This window comes from Eleginops maclovinus, chromosome 8, assembly GCF_036324505.1.
Source record: "Eleginops maclovinus isolate JMC-PN-2008 ecotype Puerto Natales chromosome 8, JC_Emac_rtc_rv5, whole genome shotgun sequence".
In the NCBI taxonomy this organism is placed as follows: domain Eukaryota; kingdom Metazoa; phylum Chordata; class Actinopteri; order Perciformes; family Eleginopidae; genus Eleginops; species Eleginops maclovinus.
Window position 1 is genome coordinate 18,739,249 of NC_086356.1, and position 12,204 is coordinate 18,751,452.

General features: G+C 39.4%; 1 protein-coding gene across 1 annotated transcript; it reads left to right on the top strand.

Moving 5' to 3' along the window:
* The first annotated feature begins 760 nt into the window (after positions 1-760).
* On the top strand, positions 761-10,184 carry LOC134868984 (aquaporin-3-like). The gene is made up of 6 exons (XM_063890421.1): positions 761-909; positions 2,917-3,043; positions 4,472-4,609; positions 5,910-6,028; positions 8,183-8,400; positions 9,240-10,184. The coding sequence occupies exons 1-6, from the start codon at positions 802-804 to the stop codon at positions 9,415-9,417; spliced, it is 888 nt and encodes a 295-aa protein (XP_063746491.1). The 5' UTR covers positions 761-801; the 3' UTR covers positions 9,418-10,184.
* The last annotated feature ends 2,020 nt before the right edge of the window (positions 10,185-12,204 follow it).

Below are 12,204 nucleotides of genomic sequence, written 5' to 3' on the forward strand. Positions count from 1 at the left end.
CTTCAGTTTACAGCCGATATAGCTCTAAATGTTGTTAGGAAGAGAGGGATTAGTTCGTTTACAGCCAGACATAGCACACTATTTCTCTAAAAGCTGCTTGAGCACGGCATCTAAACAGTATCCATGGTGATGGATGTTTTCTGCTTGCATTGGAGAGTCTTGTGTATCCCTGTTTACCTGTTTGTTCATTCCTCTGTAATGTGGAGTTTATTCCACAGCTGTGAGCGTGACATAGGGCTAGTGAAGAGGGATCCGTTTGGCTCTGTCATGGCATATCCCTCTGGAGGATGTCTTTTGCTTGATGAATGTATGCAATTCTGCACCCAAATACTAATATTTTAATTAGGCATTTTAAAGTAGGGCGAGAAACCTTGAAAAACAAACACCCCTTAACTTTTAGAGTAAGTGTGCAAATGTATAGATTTGTTTTCTAATTTAAGTTCCCTTGTGGTTTCTAGAGCCTCAATAAATGTGACTTCATTTTTCTGTGTACTTCTTTGGTCTGAGTCTTATCCCACATGTAAAGCCCCCTGAGACAAATTTGTAATTTATGATATATGTCAATGTAAAAAAAATCCAACAGATTGACGTGAAGCTGCAAAGAGAGAAGTGTCCATCATAGCAGGAGTTCAGTGGCCAGAAACTGTGAGGAAGGGATGGGTGGAAAAGTGTTAAGGAGTGGCAAGCAGTCCAAAGGGAGGGACCCTGAGGAGACCCCTAAAAGCTGATGCACGGCCAGTGACTCACATTCGGTGTTTGACTTCAGAGCCTACTTAAAGATAAGCTTATTATAAGTGCATCATGGGAAAACAAAGAGACATTTTGAAGATACTGGCAGGGACCTTTCAGATCCGACATGGGCTCCTCCGCCAGGCCATGGCCGAGTGCCTGGGAACTTTCATTCTGGTGGTAAGTAAAGAGTATTCTGCAGCCAACTGCAGGAGTGTATGATTCAGTTCAAGTAAAATAAGGACTGTAGACTAAATTGCTAGACATGTATTCAGAATAGAGTCGTTTTTCACTCAATTCGAAATTGAATGAATGTTTTTCATATTGTTATCTGCTGCCATTCAATTAATTTCAATTGAATTGGTATGCAACGTGTGCAATCATAATATTTATTAAACCAGGGGAATGAAATGTACAGTTTGTAGCACTTAAATAAGAGTCTGGAATATCTGCATGGTTAACATAACAGTTTGCCTTTTGCCGCTTATTTTGGCTATTTCTCTCTTAGAAATCCAATATATTGAGAGGAAGTTTGGATGGTTTTAGATCAAATGTGTTGGTGAATGAAAGAAACTTCCACAAATCAAGTTTCTGCATGTGTACATTATCTCCCTGTTACAAAAACTGAATACAGTGCAGTAGTTGAAGCTGCTAAACATATATAAATTAAATTAAAGTTAGGATCGTATCAGAAATCTAAAAAGAGTGAACATTGTGAAGCGATAACTAACAAGCCCTTTGTGTTATCCGACCAATCAATGAATCAAACCAACAATTAAAGATGTAAAATGTCGCAAGAGAAGCACATCAAAATAAATGGCTTACAAGACTGTCTCACTAAAAACATTCTGAAGCCTTCCACCAGCTTTTCTGTTCAATGTGAGAAAAAACAAAAGGTTATTTTGAAAATACCCCAAGGGATTCTGTCTCCTTCTCGTCCAACATGTTTGTGCAGAAGAAAAGGTGAGGGTGCTATCGAATCTGTTTAGTTGTTTCATGAGAAAAATACTTCTTTCATCCTCCAGTGCTCTTCTGTAAGACTGATTTGATGTTCAAAGGCGACTTTTAGAGCAGCCTTTAAAACATAGTACAGAAGGTTTAACTGCTGCTCTCTTCTTATTAAATTGTTGCTTTCTTATATGTCTATGAGGCAAAGAAACTCTGAATAATTTAGAGTTCTCATAATAACTTAGCATCTAAGACTGCATTAATTATCGCCTTTTTTCTTTCTTTGTACTTTAATTTCACACAAAACCATAGTGTGATATATACATATTTTCCGCTAATGACATATGGTCCCAAGTGTGACCTAATTGAAAACACCTGGAAGATTCCTTAAAATTAAGGAAAGAGGTTTTTCAGCCTGTGCAAAACAACCTGACATCCGTCTGTTCCTCGTGGTAACCCAGAGCTAACACAAATATCAGCTGAGGGCACCGACGGTGAACCACCGGGCCATTTGTTATTCTGCTCCCCAGCTGAGACTGATCTGTTAATTCCAGGAGCCTTTCACTCCACTGGCTGTCCGGTCCCCTCGGTGGTCAGAGATGGCCCTCAGAGGAGACAACTCTGCGGGTGGAGTCTGATTGTTGTCTGCATCAATAGTTCCACTCAAAGCCCGGCCATAACATACACATGACCTCCGAGGTCAGAGAGACACACCCTGGATACGACGGAAAGCAGGTCTCAGCTAGACACCTGACTCGAGGTCAGGCAGCTGTGGAGCTGTATTATTCTCTTTCAAGTTTTCCTACTACCGCCTGTGTAGAAAAATAACTTCATGACAGGGTTTGAGTTTTTCCGCTTTAGCGCTTATGGATGGGATCTCAAAAAACAATGTGTGGATGTTGAGAAAGCGTTTCTTTAGTAGATAATTCTAGTTGTGGTTGTCTCAAGTGTGATGAAATACATACAGTACATAACTTTTATGTAAAAAAAAAAAATGTTTTGACAAACTTTTTCTAAGGTCACAATACTTTAATATGTTATTTATGTCACTCAGTTTTAATTAAATTGATGCTAATCATTTTTTAGCCATGGCTGTGTCTGTCTTTATCTTTATGTTATTGCTAATTTATTGCTTTTTTATTATTGCATGTCATATGCCACTTCTGTTGTAACACTGTAAATGTCCGCGCTGAGGGACTACTATTCTGCATTCTGATGGTGACTGCGTCCTTTCTCCAGATGTTTGGTTGTGGTGCAGTAGCACAGGTGGTGCTGAGCAGGGGCTCCCATGGCACGTTCCTCACCGTCAACTTTGCTTTTGGTTTTGCCGCGACACTGGGCATCCTAGTGAGTGGACAGATCTCAGGTGAGGAAACTGTATTTTAAGGGGTCAAGGTTTCACTGGTTCCTACTTCAACCTAATCTGTTTGTGACCCCGACCCCCTCTTCTAACAGAAAAAGACACATTACTTCTGTTTTAAGCAGTATAAAGCATTTACTACAACTACTACTATAAAATGTATTTACACAGCATTACTCTTCCGAAATCCCGGATAAGTCTTAATAGAGGTTTTTTTCTGTCTTTGCCTCAGTCTGTTAATTATTTTGGAACTCGAAATAAATATATATTTGTTTTAACATAGCCCATAATAATGTATAAGACATAAAATATGTCCTTATTTGGTGTAATAACAATGCCTTGTGGTCTATTCTGTGTTTCTATCTCCATCATTAGATATAAAAGCACTGTTTATGGCAAAGAACTGCCTTTCCGATGCCTTTCTATACATTTTAATGAGGTTGGAAAAACATTGTTAAAAGAAAAAAGGGCTGATTCTGCAATATTGTATATTATGATTATTATACATTCATACATGCAGCATGAAAAGCCTGTGTTTACAAATCATTAAGGTTCATTTAATGAAAGGGATGAAAACTTTACGATGATGAACAAAAGCATACTTAGTTTAGCCACAGTGATTTGCAACACTGTCATGAAGCACCTGCCATTCAAAGAGTGTTTTTTTCTCCAACTTTCATAAGCATAATAAGGAGAGATTATTATTGATGGCTTGACAGACACTAAATATCAGCAAAAGGGTAAACTTGCAGTTATCTGAAGTGCAGTATTTACCACAGTGATGTGTGTGCCTGACATTATGACAGCTAGAGGCAGCAGGGGGAGCAGTACAGGAAGCAGTGGGCAGAGGAATGCACATTTTAAAAGAGATACACACTGAAGGATGGGGCACTTCCCCCTGAACTTGAACACTACGTGGTCTGTAATTGAAAGGAAAGTGAGAGTCAATCCTCACTCCTAGTATCCTTTGTCAAAAGCAGCAACGCTACAAAGGGTTGTGCAATTCATTCATGCTCAATTCTTCAATGCCTTTATAATGAGGCTGCTCCTCTTTAACACACATTGCAGCTGGGAAAATAAGCTCTTATAATTAGATAGCTCCTACCCTGACATGATTAAGGTGTAAAAAGAAGCGAGGCACCCACATGAGTGTGCCATCAGAGAACTTGTTTTCCCCTTCAAGGTTAGAAAAAGGGATACTTCTGAATCTTTTCATCCCTCCAATTTCATTTGTTCCATCCCAACAGGACTTTACTGAGACCACACTGACTAAATATACAGTAGGCTAACAACACTCTTTTAGGAAAAGGGCTGCACTGTATGCAGTAGAAAAAGGCTATGTGTGGTTTTCCTGTTATGATTCACATATTATCTGTTTGTATATGTATGTATTTATGAAATTAATTAAATTCCCCATATTTTTCCCATCTTTAGGTGGTCATCTGAACCCAGTCGTGACCTTCTCACTGTGTTTGCTTGGGAGAGAGCCCTGGAGGAAGTTCCCGCTGTTCTTTTTCTTTCAGACTCTCGGTGCCTTTCTGGGTGCAGCAGTTGTATTTGGCATGTATTTCGGTACGTGGAACTGAAGATGAAAAATCTAAAAATTTAACAACCACACACCTTTAATCCTCAGACAAATCATGATTGTTGTTTACTGAGTGGTAGGTCGTAGCAGGGGACACAAGATGGATGCACCCAGAGGACTAAAACTATTTTGAAACTTCGATTTCCTTCAGTAAATAGCAGCTTGGTGGAGATAATTAAAAATGTACAACCTGTTATAGCTTTCTGCCTGACAGTTTGAACAAAGCCAAATGGTTGTTTGCTCTGAAGGAACAAGAACAAAATGTAACCTATTTTGTGTCTACTTAATACCAATACACAAGGGATCAATCACCACACTTACGCTTTATATAACCCTAACCTTTCATCAAATCCCTTTTTAAGGTCAAAGCTGTGAAAGCAGAGGCTTGAGATGCCTAGAACACACAATTCATCCAAAGACTGGTGATTCACAGGAATGAAGACCTTCCTAGTAATCAGCAACGACAACATCAACCCCAAACTAGCCAACAATATTCCCATCCTTCAGCTAGACAGCTATCCAGGAGCCAGAGTTTGATCAATCCTCAAAGTCTGCCAGGACTCCCCACCATACAACTCTTGTCATTTTTTCTATTGGCCTCAATAGAAACCCTGAACATACCCTCCAAGAACTTGCAACACTCTTCAAAAAATCACGCAACACCTTTCCCAACGCAAACGTATACATCCCCCCTGAACTTATCCTCAGATCTCACCTCAAAACAGCATGATAACCTCATAATAATCAACACCGCCATAGTCAAACACTTTCCGACACTCACTGGGCTCCCACAAGACACATTCCAGACATAAGACAATTATCTCAAATGGATCAGAGCTACCGATCAACACATATTCAGGATCTGGTGCAACCAACTCAAACTCTACCAACACGACAAATAACTACACACCCACCCACAGATTGGTAGGCCAATGCAACCCAACCCCAACACAACCATAACCCTAAATCTTTTTTAAGGTAAAAAGCAGAGGCTTGAGATGCTTTCAACAGGAAGTGGTGTCTCATTTTTAGTCTGACCTTTGTTGGATCTCTCTCCGCTAATCCTGTCATCTTTGTTCTTGTACCGTCTAATAGGGCCATAGACTTCCCCCAAAGTTATAACTCATAAACCATAAATGTCAAGCCTTAAGAAGCCGCTAGAGACAATGTAATTAGGATACAGTGTCTGGAAACTATAAACGCCTGCTACGAAAGAAAGTAAAAATATTGGCAAAAAATGTATTAATAAAAAACAAATGTAATGTGATTTGTACATTCTTCCATCAGATGCATTATGGGACTTTAGCCAGGGAGAGCTGATCGTAGTGGGACGTAATGCCACAGCTGGGATTTTTGCCACATATCCATCCCAACATCTCTCCTTGGTTAATGGATTCTTTGATCAGGTAACAGTGACTTTATTTCTAAACTGTATCACCTCCACTCAGCAGCTGTTGATCCCTATTAAACAGCATGCTCAGTCCCACAGACCAAACACTCCCGCTTAAGTACTGTAGCACAAACATAATGCTGCATGTCTATTGTTCCTGTATTTGGCAATAGGCTCTATTCACCTAATTTGAAAGTTTGATTGAAAATAACACAATGACAGACCATGAGGTCACAGTGACGCATGTCTGGTGGAGCTGAATAGAGAGCGGCATTGACTCAAGTTTGGCTTCCAGAAATGATTGAAAAACATGAGTCACCTCCATTGTACATATTGTACTACAGACATACTGTATGATGGCAAAATACTTGCATGGCTCCACTGCTGGAACCCAAAGTGTATATTGCTGAGATGTATTAAAGGTCCCTTGTTTTGCAAAATGGACTTTTTGCTGTCTTCTATACATAAATATGTGTCCCCGGTGTGTAAGGAGACTCACAAGTGTCAGAAAATACAACCCTCTCTCTTTTCCTCCTTACCAACATCTCTAAAAACGGGGGTACAAATGAGCTGATCCAGATTTGCTTCTGTTATAACGTCATAACCCAAATGTGGCTGGCTTTACATTGAACTCCTGGCAACGTCCCGCCCACGTGACACGTCCCAACCTATCGTCCCCCATATACAGTTGGTGAGCTGAATGCCCTCCGCAGCACCTCTGTGTGTCTGTGTGTTCAGCAGGATGTCTGCAGGAGGGACTTAGAGTTGTTGTATATATAATACATATAATGTCTCTGTTGTAGTGGTAAACACTGAGAAGTGTTTCAGAAATAATGCTGGATGTGGTTTGGAACATATTATGGGGTTTAATCACTGCAGCGTTTAGTTGAGTATCTTCTCCTGGTAGAAAACTCTCACAGAGGAGAGAGAGCTGCATGACGCTCCAAAGGGGCATGGCCAGCTTCAGCTCAGCTCAGATTTAAAGCGACAGTCACAGAATCAGCACTTCAGGAACAGGGCTGAAATAGAGGGGGATGAGGCATGCTACAATGGGGGATCTGTTTGGTATTTTGACAGACAAGTTTTGTATAGATATTGCCCTACAATAAATTGTTCAAATATAGCATAACAGGAGACCTTGAAATGGAAATCTGTCACTCCTGTAATAGCCTGATAGCCAAACACATCACCTGTGCTCCTTTCACATTCTTTAACCTTTTTAAAAGAAGCAAACTGGTGTATTGAGCAGGACACTGCCACTATTCATTTGATCTGATTGTCTTAACTTGGAATCTGTGTGGAACAGCTTGTAAGTGTGAGAGGAAAAGCAAGGTCAATTAGATCCCGCTCTGCCAGAAGATTCAAATAATTAATGAAGGAACCCTGTGCGTAAATGTATGCGCTGTGCATCAAAAGTCTGGACCGGATAGCTACGTGTACAGTATGTGTTCGTGTATGACCAAAAGAGCTTACATCCTATAATTCAAGGCAGTCTTTGGAATTGTTGTTTGATAGATTTTCTGAGCAGGTGGGTAGGTAAAGGCGTCTATTGACAACACACAAGGATCTTTTTTCCTGAACAATTGCAGGAAGTATTCATATTCTACCAAACAGTTAAGAAAACCAATAACAGCTGTATGCTAGGAATGCCTTACAATCATTAGCACCATCATCAATACACCAGCCTAGGAATTCTTGTTATTCTAAAGTTGACCTTTTCAAGACCCTTATTGACACTGAGAAAACACTTCCTCTGTGATGGTGCCAGCGAAACAGTCTCATAAAAACGGTATAGGGTACCTGCTGTCCAGGGTGGCCACTAGCTGCAGCACTCATATAGACCCTGACACATCACAGCACGTGGAGGAATCAATACCATATCCACTGTGTGCACATACTGTAAAACATGAAGTGATGCAATCACGCGTATGTTCACCTGAGCTCTCATTGGGGTGCTTTACAGTACAATATCTATGATGAGCTGTTTGCTGATGAAAGGTTGATAGGATTGCCCAATTTCACAAAAGAAGTTTTCATTTGACAACTCTTCATAGTCATAAAAAAGGTGCATGCATCAGCAGGACGATTTATTCTCAGTAATACAAATAAATAAGAAATTCACTTTAATGAAAAGCATTACTAGATCCTTCTCCCTGCACATTTTCCTTAGATTATTGGAACAGCTGCATTGATCGTGTGTATCCTGGCCATAGTTGATCCGCGCAACAACCCAGTCCCTGGAGGTCTGGAGCCCTTCACTGTGGGCTTCGTGGTGTTGGTCATCGGCCTGTCAATGGGCTTCAACTCTGGCTATGCCGTCAACCCAGCCCGGGACCTGGGGCCACGCATGTTCACCGCTCTTGCAGGTTGGGGTAGAGAGGTTTTCACGTGAGTACAGAACTACTTTGGACTACTTTACAACAGCCAGGTTGAGCTATGGATATCACCTTTAAATGGATCCAGAGATGTTTAATTGCCATCCTTTTTCTTTAGACATTAACCAATTACAATTAAGTACGGTACTTAAGTACAATTTTAGAGGTACTTCTACTTTACTTGAGCATTATCAGCATTATCAGTTTCTCTGGTTAAACTATTTATAGGTTTGAGTTAAATGATATATATATATGTTTTTATTTGAATCTATAAACTACTGACAACATTTCTCTGTATTGAAATTCAGCAGACACTGCCATACATGTAGATATTGAGATTGAAGAAACGTTTGGAGTGGTCTCTTCATTTTTTCCAGGCTGTATTTGTATTCCAGATCAAATATTATACTTTTTATTTTAAGATAATAATTAAGATTTTTAAGATAATTTCAGTTACTTTGAAGACTTAAATTTAGAACAATATCATAAAATATGAGATTAGGATAAACGTTATTGATCCCTTTCCAAATTTCCAAAGCTGAACTGCACTGTAGTATGAATAAAAACCAATAGGGCCCTCCTTTAGCAGCTGCAACACTAATGTGATGAACACTGCAGTTGTTCCTTGCCAAGTAAACTGACATGTGTTTAATAGCGTACCCCCTCATTACATTCTGAATGTTTCAATATGGACACGGCTCACATGCTTTCTGACCCGTAGCGGTGCATCTCTGTAGCATCAGCTGTGCACTCATATCTTATTCAGGCCAGCTATGGTACGGAAGGTAAACAGAATTAAAAAATTATAATAACAACATGTCTAACAGATTCCTCTCTTTCATTTTCTTACAGGGCAAACAACTACTGGTTCTTTGTGCCCATCTGTGCCCCCTTCCTGGGTGCAGCGGTGGGGGTGCTGATCTACCAGCTAATGATTGGATACCATTTAGAAGGAGAAGTGCAAGAAAAGCAGAAGGAGGAAGAGGAAAGGTCCAAACGATCCAATATGACAACCAACGAAGAAGCATAAGCTTTGTATAATGTAACCTCAGCAGGTGACATCCTTCACTAACAACTATATATTTGCTGTTTAGGAAAACTTTTCTTTCATCAAACTGTTAAACTGACATTAGCTTTTGGAAAGCATGCACCATCAATCAATACTCATAGAGACATCTAATGATATCTTATCATAGGCAGAACAGTTCTCAGGAAATTATTCTTTCTGAATTCAATTTCACTTAACTCCAGTGAGCTATTTCATTTCCGCTTTAAGCAATCCATGCTGCGTGTCTGACAAAACAAATGTATCAGATCACAGAAGAACGCTAAAGAAGAGAGTTGAAGAGGTGTTTGAATGGCGTCCTGTTCTTTTCTATCTGAGGTGGAAGAAGCCTCCAGAACACCATCAAATCAAAGTTACATTCACCCTTGTTGTACTGCTCTTTTTTTGTTGTTGTTGTTGTATAGTGTGACAATATATCCGTATACAGCTAAGTTAAACACATCTTTAAATCTTTTGTGTCAGATTCTGAAACTGGTACAACTTCATGTTCCCCAAACATTTGTCTGAAAAGAACAAGACTAATGCTGTCACTCTGTAATTACCCTTTAAAATGTATTTCTTTATAAATGAACGTAACTAAGCTGCTTTTAGTTGACCTGCTTTGTGTAGAGTCTATTGTTTACTACCCGGTTCAGAATATACACTATAACAGTAAGAAACATGAGATGGTAAACACCGATCTGGGATATGTTTGCTGTGTTTTCAAGTGAAAAATAAAAGGATGGTTCTTTCATTGGGTTGGTTTATGAGGAGAAGTTTTCCTCAGGGATTCACCAGCATGCAAATAGTGACATTTGCTGCATTATAAATGCCCTCCGAACTGTTAGAAAACCCCTTTGGGTTTATAGTGCCTCAGGTGGTTATCTGTTAGAAATTCGATCTCAGCTTGAAAGGGCACAAAGGACAAAAAAGGTCAGGGGTATTTGCTCAAAATAACACTCAACAACCATAAGACAGCAAAGCACACACACAGAGACACACGCACACATACACAGGAAGTTTATATCTTCAACAGACGTCCATCAATGCTCAATTACCATTATCAGAGAAGCCAACGCATATTCTGCATCAAAATATCAGTAATAACATTTTTGGTGTCTGGAAAAGAATATCAATACGTCAGATCTTACAAAGGCTTAAACTTCACAGACGGATGTTTGACATTTGGAGTCTCTCTTTGGCTTGACCTTTGAGCAGTTCACCAAACATATCTATTGTCAATCTAATCATTTGCCTCTAAAATTACAATTCACCTTCCTGCTGCCTCGCTGAACAGGGGCAGAGTAAGGATTTAGATTTAGCTGTTTTAACATGTCGTCGTATAACAAAAGTGAACTTCAAACAAATGTTCCATTATAAATATGCAAGGTCTGTTTATTTGAAAAGCTATAGAGGAAATTCAAAAATGCACTCTTCATTTCCTATGCATTGGAGTCAGTCTTCTATGCATGCTGGAGTAGAAAAATGGCAGAAATGAGAAATGTTATCTATGACCAGAAAATAAAATCAGCAAGAGTAATAACAACCCTCTTCGTGCCTGACACATTTGTTTGTTGGCCTACCTCGATTACACTGCAACAAAATACAAAAAAAAAACATACACAGGGGCAGCAGATTTTCATTTAAAATAAACCTGTAGAATAAGAAATGGTATGCAACCTAATCTTAATGTCATGTCACACAGACATTTCAGAAGAAGCTAAATAAAAGATGGAACCACAGCTCCACTGTGTGGCCAAGTGAGGAACCTTCAGCACCCGAACCACTGAGTGGTGTTTTGAGGAAGTCACATATTAACACCTCAGGTAGGGATGAAGTGTCATGAAACACAACACATTAAAGTATTTGTCTTTGGTCAATCTGGTGCAAATTTTGAAAAAAACTAAACAGATTTTTTTTGTTTTTTCTGTGTTGGCCCATTTCCCAAAACCTAAAAGTTTGATTTATGTTCATGCCAGTTTTTATGACTGGCATAAGTTATGACATTGATTATTGACACCTAATAAATCATTATCAAACAAACCTTTGTTATTTACTATTTACTTTGGACTAAAAAGTGCCTTTCCTTTCAAACTGATCTTAGCACCTGTCTGAACTGGTGGATGCAGACACAGACTATATTGTCCTTATATCCTCATTCATGTGACATTCCCCTCCCTGATGCACTGACTAACCCCCTTCTATTGCTTCACATAACAACAGGGATCTCCTTTTACACAAAGGGTGGCGAAATACATATTTTCATTCTATAACAATGTCCTGTGATGGAATACTGCCACTGTAAACACATTACACACAGCAGGAAAACGCGTGTGGTAAACTAAGATCATTACCTTGTATGTGACCTGCTGCTGATATCATCTTAGTCACACTCATGATTCAGATTAGTTGAATAGAAATGTCTGCAACATAACCTTTGAGACACATTAATGGACTACAGGAAGTACAAAACAAGTTAGATTTTTGGGTTGATTCAACTATGGTTGACACAAGAAATGTCAAAGATTTTGATACTGGTTTATAAATCTGTACATAAATAAACAGCAACCCTATAGATGTTTTTTTGTTCTGAAGTGGTAGACACACATGCATGCGCAAGCAATCTATGAGACATTCCTGCAATGGTTTCAAACTATTCCACTGATCTGAGGTGATTCCAATTTGGCAAGAAAAACAGTGCCTGAACAACAGAGGCAGGAGAAGAACAGGACTGCTAACAAGACGGCATCGATGTAGGCAATGCAGCAACAC

Coding starts and splice junctions, on each gene's coding strand:
- LOC134868984 (XM_063890421.1), top strand. CDS start 802: ATGGGAAAACAAAGAGACATTTTGAAGATACTGGCAGGGACCTTTCAG. Junction 3,044..4,471: donor AGTGAGTGGACAGATCTCAG/GTGAGGAAACTG, acceptor TCCCATCTTTAG/GTGGTCATCTGAACCCAGTC. Junction 4,610..5,909: donor TGTATTTGGCATGTATTTCG/GTACGTGGAACT, acceptor TTCTTCCATCAG/ATGCATTATGGGACTTTAGC.